This window comes from Panthera tigris, chromosome F2 (assembly GCF_018350195.1).
Source record: "Panthera tigris isolate Pti1 chromosome F2, P.tigris_Pti1_mat1.1, whole genome shotgun sequence".
NCBI classification, from domain to species: Eukaryota; Metazoa; Chordata; class Mammalia; order Carnivora; family Felidae; genus Panthera; species Panthera tigris.
In genome coordinates this window covers 34,923,132-34,940,600 of record NC_056676.1, presented here as the reverse complement: position 1 = coordinate 34,940,600, position 17,469 = coordinate 34,923,132, and the positions used below count along the sequence as shown (strand labels likewise).

Genomic DNA, 17,469 nt, shown 5'->3' with positions numbered 1-17,469 from the left:
CATGACCACCAAATAGCCCTGCAAGAAATATTAAAGGAAACTCTTTGAATGGGAGAGAAAGACCAAAAAATGACAAACTTTAGAAAGGAAAGGAGAAAATCTCTAGAAATGATGACTTAACAGGTAATACAATGGCACTAAATTCATATCTATCAATAATCACCCTGAATGTAAATGGAAAAAATTCTCCAATCAAACCTAATGGATAAAAACCCAACACCTATGTATATGATACAAGAGACTCATTTTAGACCTAAAGACATCTGTAGATTGACAGTGAGGGGATGGAGGGGCACCTGGCTGGGAGAGTCAGTTAAGTGTCCAATTCTTGGTTTTGGCTCAGGTCATGATCTCACAGTTTGTGGGATCAAGCCCCATGTCAGGCTCTGCACTGACAATGCAGAGCCTGCTTGGGATTCTCTCTCTCCCTCTCTCTCTGCCCCTTCCCTGTTCATGCTTTCTCTCCAAATAAATAAATAAATGAAGAAACAAACTAAATAATTAACTAAAAAAAATAAAAGTGAGGAGATGGAGAGACATATATCATGCAAATGGACATAAAAAAAAAAAGCTGGACTAGGAATAACTATATCAAAGAAACTAGATTTTAATCCAAAGACTGCAACAAGAGATGAAGAAAGGTACTACATCATAATAAAGGGACAATCCAACAAGATTTAACAATTGTAAATATTTGTATCTCCAACTTGAGAGTATCCAAATGTATACAACAGCTAATAACAAACATAAAGGAACTCATTAAAAGTAATACACAAATAGTTTAGAACTTTAACACCCTACTTACAACAATGGACAGACTAAGCAGGAAATCAAAAAGGAAACAATGGCTTTGAATGGTACACTGGACCAGATGGACTTAATAGAGTATTCAGAACATTTTATCCTAAAGCAACAGAATACACTGTCTTTTCAAGTGTACATGGGACATTCTCCAGAATAGATCACATATTAGGTCACAAATCTCCCTCAACAAGTACAAAAAGACTGAGATCATACCATGCATATTTTCCAACCACAACACTATGAAACTTGAAGTCAACCACAAGAAAAATTGGGAAGACCACAAATATATTAAGGTTAAAGAACATGCTACTAAAGAATGAATTTGCCAACCAGAAAATTAATGAAGAAATTAAAAAAAAATACATGGAAATGGATGAAAATGAAAATACAACATTCCAAAATTGATAGGATGCAGCAAAAGCAGTCATGACAGGGAAGGATACAGCAATGCAGTCCTACATCGAGAAGCAAGAAAAATCTCAAATAAACAACCTAACTTTACACTTAAAAGTAGCTAGAAAAAGAACAAGAAATAAAGCCTAAAGCCAAGAAAAGAAGAAAATAATAAAGACTAGAGCAGAAATAAATGATATAGAAACAACAACAACAACAAAAAAACAAAAACAGTCGAACAGATCAATGAAGCTAGGACCTGGTTCTTTGAAAGAATTACTAAAATGATAACCCACTAGCCAGACTTATCAAAAAGAAAAGAGAAACATCCCAAATAAATAAAATCATGAATGAGAGATAAGATCACAACCAACACCACAGAAATACAAATAATTATATGAGATGATGAAAAATTAGATGCCAACAAATTGGGCAATCTGAAAGAAATGGATAAATTCCTAGAAACATATAAACTAACTAACTGAAACAGTAAGAAATAGAAAACTTGAAGAGACCAATAACCAGCAAAGAAATTGAATCAAAATAAAAATCGTCCAACAAAAAATAGTCTGGAGCCAAATGGTTTCCCAGGGGGATTCTACCAAACATTTAAAGAGTTAAAACCTATTCTTCTCAAACTGTTCCAAAAAATAGAAATGGAAGAAAATCTTCCAAACTTATTCTATAAGGCCAGTATTACCTTGAATCCAAAACCAGCCAATGACCCCACTAAAAAATGAATTATAGGCCAATATCCCTAATAAATATGGATGCAAAAATTCTCAACAAAATACTAGCAAATATAATCCAACAGTACTAAAGATTCAGTCACCATGATCAAGTGTGATTTATTCCTGGGATGCAAGGGTAGCCCAATATTTGCAAATCAAACAATGTAATATACCACATTAGTAAAAGAAAGAATAAGAATCTTATGATATTCTCAATAGACACAGAAAACATGTCTATTTGACATTAGCATTTGACAAAGTACAATATCTATTTTTGATATAAAAAAACTAAAAGATGTATGGATAGGAGGAATATAACTCAACATCAGAAAGGCACTATACAAAAAGACCCACAGCCAATGTCATCCTCACTGAGGAAAAAACTGACAGTTTTTACTGTAAGATTAGGAACAAGGCAAGGATGTACACTTTCACCACTGTTATTTAACATAGTACTGGAAGTCCTAGCCTCAGCAATATGACAACAAAAAAGAAATAAAACATCCATATCAGCAATGAAGAAGTCAAACTTTCACTATTCACAGATGAAATGATCCTCTATGTAGAAAACTCAGGAGATTCCACCAAAAAAATGGCTAGAACTGATAGACAAATTCAGTAAAGTCCCAGGATACAAAATCAATGTACAGAAATCTGTGGCATTTCTATTCACCAATAACGAAGCATCACAAAGAGAAATCAAGGAGTTGATGCAATTTATAACTGCACCAGAAACCATAAGATACCTAGAACTAGACCTAGGCAAAGAGATAAAAGATCTGTACTCTGAAAGCTACAGAACACTGAAGAAAGAAATTGAAGAGGATACAAAGAAATGGAAGAAACATTCCATGCCCATGGACTGTAAGAAAAAATATTGTTAAAATGTCAATACCATCCATCTAATGCAATCTACACATTTAATACAATCCCTGTCAAAATACCTCCAGAATTTTTCACAGAACTAGAACAAATAATCCTCAAATTTGTACGTAACCGCTAAAGACCCCAAATAGCCAAAGCAATCTTGAAAAAGCAAAGCAAAGCTGGAGGTATCACAATTCCAGATTTCAAGTTACATTACAAAGCTGTTGTGATCAAGACAGTATGGTACTGGCACAAAAACAGACACATAGATTAATGGAATGAGTAGAAAATCTAGAAATGGATCCATAACTATATGGTCAACTCATCTTCAACAAAATAGGAAGAATATCCCATGGAAAAAAGACCATCTCTTCAGCTAATGATGTTGTGAAAACTGGACAATGACATGCAGAAGAATGAAACTAGACCACTTTCTTACACCATACACAGAAATAAGTTCAAAATGAGTGAAAGACCTACATGTGAGACAGGAGACCATCAAAATCTTAGAGGAGAACACATGCAGCAAACTCTTTGACCTTGGCCACAGCAACTTCTTCCTAGATATGTCTCCTGAGGCAAGGGAAACAAAAGCAAAAACAAACTATTGGGACATCATCAAGATAAAAAGCATCTGCACAGCAAAGGAAACAATCCACAAAACTAAAAGGCAACCTTTGGAATGGGAAAAGCTATTTGCAGTGATATATCTGATAAAGAGTTAGTATCCAAAATCTATACTTATCAAACTCAACACACAAAAAACAAGTAATCCAGTTAAGAAATTGGAAGACACGAGTAGACATTTTTCCAAAGAAGACATTGATGGCTAAAAGACACATGAAAAGACACTTGACATCACTCATCATCAGTGAATAACAAATCAAAATGACAGTGAGATAACACCTCACACCTGTCAGAATTGCTAAAATTAACAACATAGGAAACAACAGGTGTTGGCAAGGATGTTGAGAAAAGGGAACCGATAGTGGGAATGCAAACTGGTGCAGCCACTCTGGAAAACAGTACGAAGGTTCCTCAAAAAGTTACAAATAGAACTACCCTATGATCGAGCATCTGCACTACTAGGTATTTACCCAAAGCATACAAAAATACTGATCTGAAGTGACATGCACCCTGGTGTTTATAGCAGCATTATCAATAATAGCATATTATGGAAACAGCCCACATGTCCATTGACTGATGAATGCATAAGTAACTTGTGATACATATATTAATATATATATTAATATCATATTAATATTATATATAATGGAATATTAATCATCCATAAAAAGGAATGAAATCTTGCCATGATCAATGACGTGGATGGAGCTAGAGTGTATTATGCTAAGCGATATAGTCAGAGAAAAACAAATATCATATGATTTCACTCATATGTGGAATTTAAGAAACCAAACAGATAAAGATGAACATGAGGTTTAAAAAAAAGAGACAGACAAACCTTAAGAGAGACTCTTACCTATAGAGAACAAACTGATATTTACTGCAGGAAAGGTGGGTTGGGTCGGGTGGTTTGAATGGGTCATGGGTTTTCAGGAGGGCACTTATGATGAGCACTGGATGTTGTATATAAGTGATGAATCACTAAATTCTACTACTGAAACAAATATGTTAAGTAACTCAAAACAATTTGGGGTTGAAAATCGACAAACCGGGGTTTCACTTCACTCTGAGTATTTACTATCTGTGTGACCTGAGACAGGTAATGTCTTCGTTACTGAAATATAAAATTTTAATATATACTTATAGGGTTGCTATAAGGATTATCTTAAATACTCTATAAATGTCTTAATTTAGCCTTAACTTAGTGCATATACATCGTAGATACTCATGAAATGACAGCTGCTATTACAATTAATCATATTTCTCATCATCATTATCATCATCAGGCTTATGATTGGAGTCTTAACTTTCTACTTCCAAATCTCATCTAGCAAAATAATCAAGCCTATTCATAGATTATATTTTACAAGTAATATTTAGCAATATAAGCAACAAAATATTATGTACTATATATAAAGCTAACAACATTATTTTTAAACCTGTACTTTTAAAAAAGTTTATTTATTTATTTTGAGAGAGAGAGAAAAAAATGCAAGTGAGGGAAGGTCAGAGAGAGAGAGAGGAAGAGAGAGGATCCCAAGCAGGCTCTGCACTGTCAGCGTAGAGCCTGGTGCAGGGCTCAATCTCACAAACTGAGTGAGATCATGACATGAGCCAAAATCAGATGCTAAACTGACTGAGCCACCCAGGTTCCGCTAAAACTATACTTTTAAATGTTATAATTTCTTGGGACAACTATATGGCAATTGTATGAAGAGTTAAATTTATGTCTTCTCCAATAATTTCATTCCTTGGTATTTATCCAAGAGAAATAAAAACATTCGTCACAAAAAAAGAACCCTGTTGCTGACATTCATTGCTTTGGAAATAACCCAGATTTCTATAAACAAAAATAATGGATATATAAGTTGTGGTATATTCATACAACTGAATGCTAGTAAGCAACTAACTAGATACATGCAACATTCTGATACTCTTAAAATCTAGACTCATATTTCAAATTGTCAACATATCCTTCCTCTTGGATATATAACTGGCACCTCAAAATATTAAATCTAAAATGCCAAATTAGAAACCTACATTTTCCAGACTTCAAGCTGTATTACAAAGCTGTACTCATCAAGACAGTATGGTACTGGCACAAGAACAGACACTCAGATCAATGGAACAGAATACAGAACCCAGGAATGGACCCACAAATGTATGGCCAACTAATCTGTGACAAAGCAAGAAAGAATATCCAATGGAATAAAGACAGTCTCTTCAGCAAGTGGTGCTGGGAAAACTGGACAGCAACATGCAGAAGAATGAACCTGGATCACTTTCTTACACCATACACAAAAATAAACTCAAAATGGATGAAAGACCTAAACATAAGACAGGGAGCTATCAAAATCCTAGAGGAGAAAGCAGGCAAAAACCTCTTTGACTTTGGCCACAGTAACTTCTTAATCAACACGTCTCTAGGGGTAAAGGAAACAAAAGCAAAAATGAACTATTGGGACCTCATCAACATAAAAAGCTTATTCACAGAGAAGGAAACAATCAGAAAAACTAAAAGGCAACCAACAGAGTGGGAGAAGATATCTGCAAATGACATATCACATAAAGGGTTAGTATCCAAAATCTATAAAGAACTTACCAAACTCAACACCCAAAAAGCAAATAATCCAGTGAAGAAATGGGCAAAAGACATGAATAGACACTTCTCCAAAGAAGACATCCAGATAGCCAACCAACACATGAAAAAATGCTCAAAATCACTCGTCATCAGGAAGATACAAATCAAAACCACAATGAGATACCACTTCACACCTGTCAGAATGGCTAACATTAACAACTCAGTCAACAGCAGATGTTGGTGAGGATGTGGAGAAAGAGGGTCTCTTTTGCACTGCTGGTGGGAATGCAAACTGGTGCAACCACTCTGGAAAACAGTATGGAGGTTCCTCAAAAACTAAAAACAGAACTACCCTATGACCCAGCAATTGCACTACTAGGTATTTATCCAAGGGATACAGGTGTGCTGTTTTGAAGGGGCATATGCACCCCCATGTTTATAGCAGCACTATCAACAATAGCCAAAGTATGGAAAGAGCCCAAATGTCCATTGGTGGATGGATGGATAAAGAAGATGTGGTACATATATATAATGGAGTATTACCCGGCAATCAAAAAGAATGAAATCTTTCCATTTGCAACTATGTGGATGGAACTAGAGGTTATTATGCTAAATGAAATTAGTCAGAGAAAGACACATATCATATGATTTCACTCATATGAGGACTTTAAGACACAGAACTGATGACCATAAGGGAAGAGAAGCAAAATTAATATAGGGGAATTAAATTAAAATAGGGAGGGGGACAAAACAAAAGAGACTCTTAAACATGGAAAACAAACTGCAGTTTACTGGAGGGGTTGTGGGAGGGGGATGGACTAAATGGACAAGGGGCATTAAGGAATCTACTACTGAAATCATTGTTGCACTATATGCTAACTAACTTGGATGTAAATTAAAATAATAATAATAATAATAATAATAATAATAATAATAAATAAATAAAATAAAATAAAATAAAATACCCAGCCAATGGGCAATCAGGGCCTTGTGTTCTTAGAATTCCCAGCAAGACTTGTAGAAGTTCAAAAACCCAGAAGAGAACTGTGTTTTACAATAAAGACCAGATAATTACTATTGTTAATTTAAAAAAAATAATAAACAACCTATGTAACTATGTCAGTCACTATACTTATGGACAGAAGGTGTAAAAGTTAGATTAACTTCAGTTTATAGTAGAATGAAGATAAACAGAAATAAATAAAAAAGTAAGTCATATGACAAAAACTAGGGGCATATACAAAATAAATCAGGGCACAAGGGAAAGTGAGAGACTGTTTTGTCAGAGAAAGTAAAGCTTGATGAGTTTGAATGCATGAGAGATTTTGAAGAAACTCCAAAGGAGCATGTCATTCCAGGTATAGGAAACAAGACGTGTAGAGGCATGGAGACAACAAATCTTCAGTGATCTACAAATAGTTTCATGTGGCTAGAAAGAAATATGGGTGCACTGGACAGCTGAATTCATTCATGAAGGGCCTTGAAACACATGCAAAATATTTAAATTTTATTTTAGAAGTGACTGAAGCATTTTATGCAAGAGAGCAACATAATCACATTGACATTACAAAAGTCACTCTAGTGACAATGTGGATGATTAACTGAGGGGGTTTGTAGATTAAATATAAGGATAGAAATGCTTGCAATGTATTGGCAAGAAATAAGGACAGCCTAAAGGTAAAAAATGGTTAAAAATGATGAAATGAAAAGCAAAAACAAAAACACCATTAATAATAATAATAACTATAGGTAAAAATTCAGTTCTTATAATATGCTAGACATTTTCTCAGTGCTTTATATATTCTTATTTAATACAATGATCTATGAAGTGGGTATTATTACTAGATCAGTTTTTACAGATAAGGAACCTGAAGTTAAGAGTCTTAGTAAGTTGTCCATGTTTCCACAGCTATAAAGTGTTGTTTGACTCCAACACTTATATTCATAAGGTGGTGTTATTACAGTCATTGCATAAGGCCACACAATGTACAGAAGGCACAGATGTCTCTGGCAGCTCCTTCATTATATGCTCTATTCTATGGATTTCTATAAAATAAAGGGATAGTGCTTCTCTTCATTGATATAGAAATCATTTCTCCTTAGAGACATAACTCAAGCTTCTTAACTCCATGATATGCTTCTGGCCACTCTAATCCACAATGAACTTGTTCTTCCTCCAAATACCATAGAGTTTGTCAGAACGAGTTTCCACCTAACATATACTATTTTTCCTGTTCTTATAAGAGTCAGTTTTGTTACCCTATTAAGAATAAGGAAAATTCCTTATGTTTTATTTCAGTAATTTTTGGCTCCATCACAATGTTGTCAAATAATAGTGTGTGTGTGTGTGTGTGTGTGTGTGTGTGTGTGTGTTGATTGGTATGCTCGCTAGGAGAAATGTTTACCAAAATCTAAAAACAAAGGGCCAGATCTGTAACAGACATGAATAGCATATAATTATCTCAATTTTAACCATATTAGGAGAATGAGAAAAGAATATTTTATTATTTATAATTTTTATAATTGAGAAATACTAATTTTGCAAGAATTATTACAGCAACAAAGCATCCAACCTGCTGATGAATAATGTGCAATTAGTTAAGTCAGTTATGCTTTATTTTTAGATTTAATGAACTAACTTGCTAAAGAAAAGCACAAAAATATCTCAGGTTAAAGGTTTGAACTTTTTAATAATTATATATATTCAAGGGAAACTTATTTTCTCCCAACTAAGATGTTATCAACTCACCTAACAAATGCTCACAATGGGTCACAAGACACAGCCAAGCAATAGGGTTCCAAGCAAAGCTCTCAATGTAGAAGAAAGGGCTTCAAAATGTCTGTCAATGACCATTTAATCATTTTACCTTTTAGGACATTTTCTTCTCCCCTGGCGTCTAGGACTCTGTCACAGTTCTAGTTTTGCTTCTTTGCAAAACTTTCCAAGTGTGGGATTAATCAAATTTGCTCTTTGAATTCAACTCTTTCTTTTTAATACTGCTTTTATCAGAGTATTTATTTTTGTGGTTTGAATATCACATATCTGTATAGACAACTTCAAAATCTACATCTGTAGTCATTTCAAGATTGTATCATAAAACCACCACAGGAGTTAACACAAATACATTTTTATATAATAAGTACTTAATAAAACTAACCAATTTAACTGTGATTCTGTAGCATCAGGAAAAGAAAACAACTTTCCTTTTAAAAACTAGCTTGTTTAAACTGATTTTTCATATAGCAAAACACACATGGTAAAGAGCTACTTTAGCCAAATTGCAGTGGGTTTAAAGAAAAAATTTAAATTATATGTAAAATTTCTGCGGAAATAAGCAAATAAAAATGTATTGTTACATTCTATGTATTATGTGTATTCTAATGTGCATACACACATCCTATTACATATATGTAATGTGATATTTATAATTATATAATATATAATATAAATGTAATAAGATGTATATGATTACATAATGTATAACTATAATAATTGCAAAATTTGCATTTAATCTATGTGTTGTGGGTATGCACAAATTTTATTACATATGTATTTTATTATATATATATGTATATACACGTGTATAAATAAAATGGGATGTTGTTTGTATACCAATGACACATGGAATATTAAATGCATTTTTTCCAATTATCCCAAGATGTTATACTTATATTTATTTAAACTTAAATTGTACAAAATAAAATTATTTATATAAAGGCTAGTTGATAGATATTTTTAGTATCAGAGTGCTTGGTTTTTGTGAGTGACTTTTCCCTGCTGTTTCAGTTATAGGGATTAAAGTTTGCAGAACTTGCACAGAGAATTAGAGATTATAAAATCAGTTTTGTGAACTTTAGTTCATTTTCTACCTCAAGAGATTATAAGCTGAAATCAGGGAACTGATGAAAAAGTTTGTTCAGTGCGAGTTTGTCAGAATCACAGTCTTCTCCCTTCTGCCCTCTCCATTTCCCCCTGAGACTCAAAGTGAGGAAACAGGAATTTGAAAGGGTAAATGTGTGACTCTGCCTCTCCCATCATCCAAGTAGGCTCACCAAAGGAAATCAGTGTGGAACTGTGCAGAAAAAGGAATCAACCCGGAAAACTAACAGAAAACATGAACTGACCCAGAAGAAAGACTGGTGGTCTTCCACTGCTTGAAACCATGAAGGGTGTAGTATTAAATAATTCCCATACAGGAGACAGCACCTTTTCAGGAAGGTACAGGAAAAAGAATATATAAAAGACTGCATGCATTTAGACATCAAATCACAAAAGATAACCATAGAATTTTACCTCTAAAAACACCCTCCCTTCCTTCTTGATCCTGGCTGAGAGGAGCCAGAAAAAAAGCAGCTAGTAAATTGAATAGAGTACATAGTAAGAAAAGGGGAATAACCCCTTTCTTCGCAGCAGAATTACGGCACAGGAAGGCATACACTGTGCTGTCAAGCACGACAGTTCGAAATTTTGATACAAAGACAGGGATGGAAATTTTAATATCTAAAAAAATGAGGCTATTTGTTAATACCTAGGATTTCACTGAGATTTAATCCAGAGAGCAAGGAAGAATAATGCTATAGCTTATTTAAAAAGTTTGGGGGGCGCCTGGGTGGCTAAGTTGGTTAAGCAGCCGACTTTGGCTCAGGTCATGATCTCGCGGTCCTGAGTTCGAGCCCCGAGTCGGGCTCTGTGCTGACAGCTCAGAGCCTGGAGCCTGTTTCAGATTCTGTGTCTCCCTCTCTCTGACCCTCCCCCATTCATGCTCTGTCTCTCTCTGTCTCAAAAATAAATAAACGTTAAAAAAAATAATAATAAATAAATAAAAAACTTTGGTATGAAAAAGAAATAAAGGTATTTTATAATTTCACTCTACTGCATCCAACTCATTCAAATACAGGTTTTTTAGCAAAGTTTTTTTTCCATGTGGTTTCAAATTTTTATCTTTTTAATTTTTTTTAATATTTATTTTTGAAAGAGAGTATGAGCAGCGGAGTGGAAGGGAGAGGGACAGAGGATCTGAAGTGGGCTCTGCACTGACAGCAGTGAGCCTGATGAAGGGCTCAAACTCATGAACCATGAGATCATGACCTGAGCCAAAATAGCATGCTCAACCAACTGAGCTACCCAGGCATCCTTCAAATGCTTATTTTTAAAAGAAAAGTTCTATTTATAAACCGAAAATTTCTTTTAATAATTACTGAAGATCTTCAACTTAAATATTTGTGTTTAAAATGGTGCTAAATGTTATCTTATCAAAAATACATTTTAATAAAAGTATAGCGAAATATGTATTCATTTATTAGATACAAGAGTATATAAAATATAAAATATTGTTATGATAGCACATGTGACAGTGTGTGTGTGTATGTGTGTGTGTGTTTTACCATATACCATACCATACTGAGATGATTCCAAATAAATTTAATTTTCCTTATGATTGTTCTTTGAAAAACTGTGAGGTTAATTAGAAAAGATAAAATGAATTTAAAAATTTAAAACTACTCAGAATCATTAAGTTGGTGATCTCAAAAGGAATATATAATTTTGTTCATTCCTCTCCTTATATAAAACACTATAATAGAAAAGCTTTTGCTTTTAATGTACAAATCAATGTTAAGAAAAAATAAAAATTCCTGCTGTATATTTGTATCACACTAATTTTTTTTAGTCCAGTGTACATAGATAGTAGGGAAGAAGTACAACAGATGTTTGTGTCTCATGAAAAATGAATTTGATCCTTAGATTGTTTTTTTCACCTATGTTCATTATACTCAGATAATGCCCACTTGTTTATAAAACTTAAAAGTTTATTTTTTTATTTTTATTTTTTTAATGTTTATTTATTTTTGACAGAGAGAGTCAGAGCATGAGTGGGGGAGGGACAGAGAGAGAGGGAGGCACAGAATCTGAAGCAGGCTCTAGGTTCTGAGCTGTCAGCATAGAGCCGATGCAGGGCTTGAACTCATGGACTGGGAGATCATGAAGTGAGCCAAGTAAGACGTTCAACTGAGCCACCCAGGTGCCCCAGAAGGTTTTTTTAATGATTTTAATTTATTTACTTAGCTTGAGAGAGAGCAGGGGTGGGGGAGAGAAGGACAGAGAGAGAGGGAGACAGAGAATTCCAAGCAGGCTCTGTACTGTCAATGAAGAGCCTGACATGGGGCAAGATCTCACAAACCACTGTGAGATCATGACCCGAGCTGAAATCAAGAGATGTTGAATCAACTGAGCCACCCAGGTGCTTCAAAACTGTCAGAAGTTTAAATTTAAGAGTAAAGATATTATTTTTTTTCTTTTTTGTAATTTGTTTCTCTGATACAATACAATAAAAAAGAAGCCAAATAGATGGGGGAAAAAAAGATAACCCTTTATTTGTGAAAAACCACAAAAACTCTCCCTAGCACAAATCTTCAAGAATCATATTTTTATTTGTTAAGTCCCCATTAAATAAATAAACAAAAATCTAAGTTGCTAAAATTAGGCAAAGAACAACATGTCTTAAAACTCACATTTTCTTATAAGGCACAGTGTCAGCAAGGATAATTTACATTTTTAGTAATCTGAAATAGATGTTAGTCAATAATCACATACTTGTTCTTCAGCAGACTTAAACAAAAGGCTCAGAGTTGCTAGTAGTTAAAAAATTGTCCTTTACTTTTATCCTTTTTTTTTCAAAATATTTTATCAGAAGTAGGGAAAAAAAAGGAACTTAGAGCAGCATACTGCCTGTCAGCAAGTTTGCAATAAAAATCCATCATGTAGTACTGATAGTCCCTGGCATACTGGAGTAGTACAACTGATAAAACTTTTAATGATGTTGAACAGGAATGGGGTATTGGCAGAAGAGAATGACTGGAAGTTACTATATCTCAGACCTTTGAGAGGTTCAGGGATGAGTAATTATAACAGCCACAGAATAGAATGACTGTTGCTTGGGGATATCCGTACACTGGAGAAAGACAAAGAAGGGTGAAGAAAATCAATCATCAGTTTAAGGTGAAGTATGCAATCCAAGGCCTCCATGACAGCATATAAATGAAATATCCTCTTATATAGTTGGAAGACAGAAAAAGCTGAGTGCTGGTCCTGGCATTAATTATAAGGATAGCTACCTCAAGATAAGGTTGCATTCACAGCCTAGCAAGTATTGTGTTGGACCCTGAAACTTGGGCTAATGACTTTAAAATCTGAGTACATTAAGTGTCACAATGACAATCTGTTACATGAGAAAATATGGAGAATGCATTTAAAAATGGAGTTTTTACCCAGGTCTGGTTCACAGTGTCTCCATGGGGTCCAAAGACTTACCTCATAGTAATTTCCATGGGCCTGAAATGTGCAATTTGAAAGGAGACTTAGTAGAGCCCTTAGATTGGTTTCTTGGCCTTTCTGGTAAGCACTATTATTAAGGAAGATCAAGTGGAAGCCTCTGAAATTATTCTCTCCATACCCCATTCAACTTTAGCTAAGATAGTAAATCAAAACAATATCACAGACATCATCAAAATAGCAGACTTAGATGTCCCACCCTGTCCTGGTTCCCTCACAAAAAAAACACAATTTAGCAATTATCCACCAATGAAAATAGCTGTGAGAGGGTTCTGGAATATAATTAAGAAGCTGCAACATGCCACTGATGCAACACAAAAATCAAAATGGCCATATAGAAAAAGCAAGATAACGTTTTACCTGTGTCACCTCATTCCCCAGGCCAGCATGGCTCAGTGCCAAAATGAATCCTCTCCATTGTGAACTCTGGTGGGAGTAAAGAAGAGCAGGTGACCTCAGCAGCCATCACCACAGAGGACCTCCACAATATTTGCCAATGTGGACTCAGCTGCTGGAGACAACAGAGTCCACACTGTTGAGCTATGCTGGAATTGTAGCTCCAGAGGTCCAGGGCCAAAATCACCACAGCCCCTGAGTATTGGCATGTGGACACCTTGGATCCAAAGCCATTACCACATACACACCCCAATCTGAGGAGACAGAGACAGAAAGGGACAGAAAGCCTACTTAAAGAAATAATTACCCAAAACTTCCTAAGCATGGAGAAGGAAATAGACATCAAGTTCAAGAAGCCCAAAGAACCCAAGTAGGTTGAATATACAGAGGTCTCCATCAAGACATATTTAATTAAATTTCAAGTCAAAGACAAAGATAGTTTTGAAAGCAGTAAGAGAAAAGCAATTTGTCACACTAAAGATTATCAATGCATTTCTCAGTAGAAACCTTGCAGGCCAGGAGAGAGTGGAATGATATACTTAAGGTACTAAAAGAAAAAAAAAACTGCCAGTGACTGTATCTGTCAAAACTATCCTTTAAAAATCAAAGGCTTTCTCAGACAATAAAAACTGAGGGAGTTCATCAGTCTTAGAAGACAGGTCTTAGAAGAACTGCTAAAGAGATTTCTTCAAATTGAAGTAAACACATGCAAAACACCAATGTGTAAGCACATGAAAGCATAACTCTTGAGGTGCCTGGGTGGCTCAGTCAGTTAAGTTCCAACTCTTGATTTGGCTCAGGTCATGTTCTCACAGGTGGTAAGTTTGATCCCCATATCAGGCTCTGCACTGACAGCACAGCCTGCTTGGGATTCTCTCTCTCCCTCTCTCTCTGACCCTCCCCAGCTCTTACTCTCTCTCTTACTCTGTCTCTCTCTCTCCTTCTCTTTCTCTCAAAATAAATAAAAAATAAACTGTAAAAAAATTTTAAAAAGCCATAACCCCCACTGGTAAGGGTAAATATACAGTCAAATAAAGAATAATGCAACACTGTAATGGTGGTACATAAATTTCTTCAAATCCTAATCTAAAAGTTAAATACAAAAATATTAAGCATAGCTATAACCACAAAAAGTTATTAATGGATACACAATATAAAAATAAGTAAACTCTGGCTATAAGTACACAAAGTGGGGGAGTGTAAAAGTGTAGAAATTTTGTATGTGATTGTAATTGTTATCAACTTAAAGAAATCTAACTGCAAGATATTTAGTGATACACAAAAGATAAAGAGAAAAGAATCAAAGCAAATTACTACCAAAAAAAATCAAAGGATGACAAAGGAGGAAAACAACTACTAAAAAGAAAGAAAACAATTAACTAAATGACAATAGTAAATTCTCACTTACCATTAATCATTTTAAATGTAAATGGATCAAATTCCCCAATTAAAAAAAGAGTGGTTAAATAGATAGAAATAAAACAAGAACCAGCAATACACTGTTTGTGAGAAACTTACTTTAGATTTAAGGACATGCATAATAATAGACTTCAATAGACCTCATTCAAAACTGGATGCTCTCAACTACATAGCAAATAAACAAAGAAATAACTGACTTGAACAACACTATAGACCAAATGGACCTAACAGACATACGGAACTTTCCACCCAACAGCAGAAGACTATATAGTCTTCTCAAATGCACAAGGAATATTTTTCAGTATAGATCACACGTTAGGTCACAAAATGTCTTAATAAATTTAAGACCAAAATCATCACAAGCATATTTTTCAACAACAATGAAATGAAACTAGAAATTAATAACTATAAGAAAAAGGGAAAATGTACAAATATGTAGAAACTAAACAATACACTCTTCACGAACCACAGGGTCAAAGAAGAAATCAAAAGGCAATTAAAGAAAAATCTCAAAACAAAGAAAAAGAAAGCACCAATACCAAATTTTTGGGATATAGCAAAAGAAGTCCTGAAAGGAATATTTATAGTGATAAATGTTTATATAAAAAAGAATTCAAATAAACTAACCTTATAGCTTACGGAACTAGAAAAAGAAGAACAAACTGAGCCAGTTAGCAGAAAGAAGGAAATAATAAAGATTAGAGCAGAAATAAGCCAAATAGAGGATAGGAAAACCACTTAAAAATCCATAAAACTAATGCTTTTTTTAAAGATAATATTGACAAACTCATAATCTAAGAAAAAAAGATGTTTTAAATATATAAAATCAAAACTAGATATAGAAGAAATGTACCTCAACAAAATAAAGGCCATGTACAAAATGCCAATAGCTAACATTGCAATCATCGAAGGAAAAAGTGAAACATTTTCTTTTTAAGATCCAGTCCAAGGCTCGAATACCCACTATTGCCACTTCCTTTCAACATAGTACTGAATTCCTAGACAGAGACATTCGACAAAGGAAAAGAAGAATAAGGAGAAGGAGCAGGAGAAGGGTAAGGAGAAAGGAGGAGGCAGAGGAGATGGAGAAGCAGAATAGAAGAAAGAAAGAGGGGGGGAAGAAAGAAAAGAAAAGAAAGGAAGAAAGAAAAAAGAAAAGAGAAAGAAAGAAAGAAAGAAAGGAAGAAAGAAAGAAAAAGAAAGAAGAAAGAAAGAAAGAAAGAAAGAAAGAAAGAAAGAAAGAAAGAAAGAAAGAAAAGAAATGAAAGAAAGAAAGAAAGGGAAAGAGAGAGAAAAAGAAAGAAAAAGAAAGGAAGGAAGGAAGGAAGGAAACACATCCAAATCGGAAAGAAGAAAGAGAAATTATCTCTGTTTTCACATGACATAATCTTATATGTACAAAACTCCAAAATTCCACCAAAAACTGTTAGAAATAATAAATGAGTTCAGTAAAGTTGCCAAGTACCAAATCAGCATAAAAAATCAGAGGCTTTTCTTAAAAAAGGAAAAAACTACAAAGAAAAGTACAAGGAAAAAACTACAAAAAGGAAATTGAGAAAACAATCCTCAAAGAATTTCCAAGAACAAAAAGAATAAAATACTTAGGAATAAACTTAACTGAAGAGGCAAAAGACATATACACTAAAAATTATACAACACTGATGAAGGAAATTAAAGAGCACACATATAAATGGAAACATCTTGTGCTCATGGGAACAAAAAACATTATAGTTATTATATATTATATAATATATAATAAATAATATATATTATATAAATGTTATAGTTAAAATCTCCATACTACCAAAGCAAATTCACAACACAGTTAAAAGATTATACAGCATGAGCAACGGGGATTTATGTGTATGCTTTGAAATATACAAATCAATAAATGTGATGTAACATATTAATAGAATGATAGAATGAAATATAAAAACCATATGATCAACTCAATAGATATAAAAAAGCATCTGAGAAAATACATGATAAATTCATGATAAAAACCCTCAACAAATTGTGTATAGAAGGAACATGACTCAACATAATAAAGGCCATATACAACTAGCCCACAGATAACATCACATCATATCAGTGATAAAAGGTTAAAAGCTTTTCCTTAAGATCAGGAACAACACAAGGGTGCCACTCTCACTGCTATTACTTGACACAGTACTGGAATTCCTAGCAAGAGCAATTAGGCAAGAGAAAAAAAATAAAGGTATCCAAACTGGGAAGTAGCAAAATTTTCATGATTTGCAGATGACATGGCCTTATATACAGAAAATCCTAAAACTCCACCAAAAACTGTGAAAATAATAAAT

At 34.0% G+C, this 17,469-nt stretch overlaps 1 protein-coding gene across 5 annotated transcripts in view; it reads right to left on the bottom strand.

Annotated features, from left to right (window-relative positions):
- The window catches only part of CNBD1 (cyclic nucleotide binding domain containing 1), a 460,555-nt gene that overhangs the window by 192,333 nt on the left and 250,753 nt on the right, over window positions 1–17,469 (bottom strand). For 4 of the 5 annotated variants that reach the window (XR_006212925.1, XM_042973091.1, XM_042973092.1 and 1 more), the window contains one exon: window positions 13,694–13,759. The exons of the other annotated variant lie outside the window; for it this stretch is intronic. Coding sequence is in view for 3 of the 4 variants with exons in the window: in XM_042973091.1 (XP_042829025.1) it covers window positions 13,694–13,759 (66 nt within the window). In the remaining variant the exon portion in view is untranslated. The remainder of the gene's footprint in view (window positions 1–13,693; window positions 13,760–17,469) is intronic. 5 annotated transcript variants of the gene reach the window in all.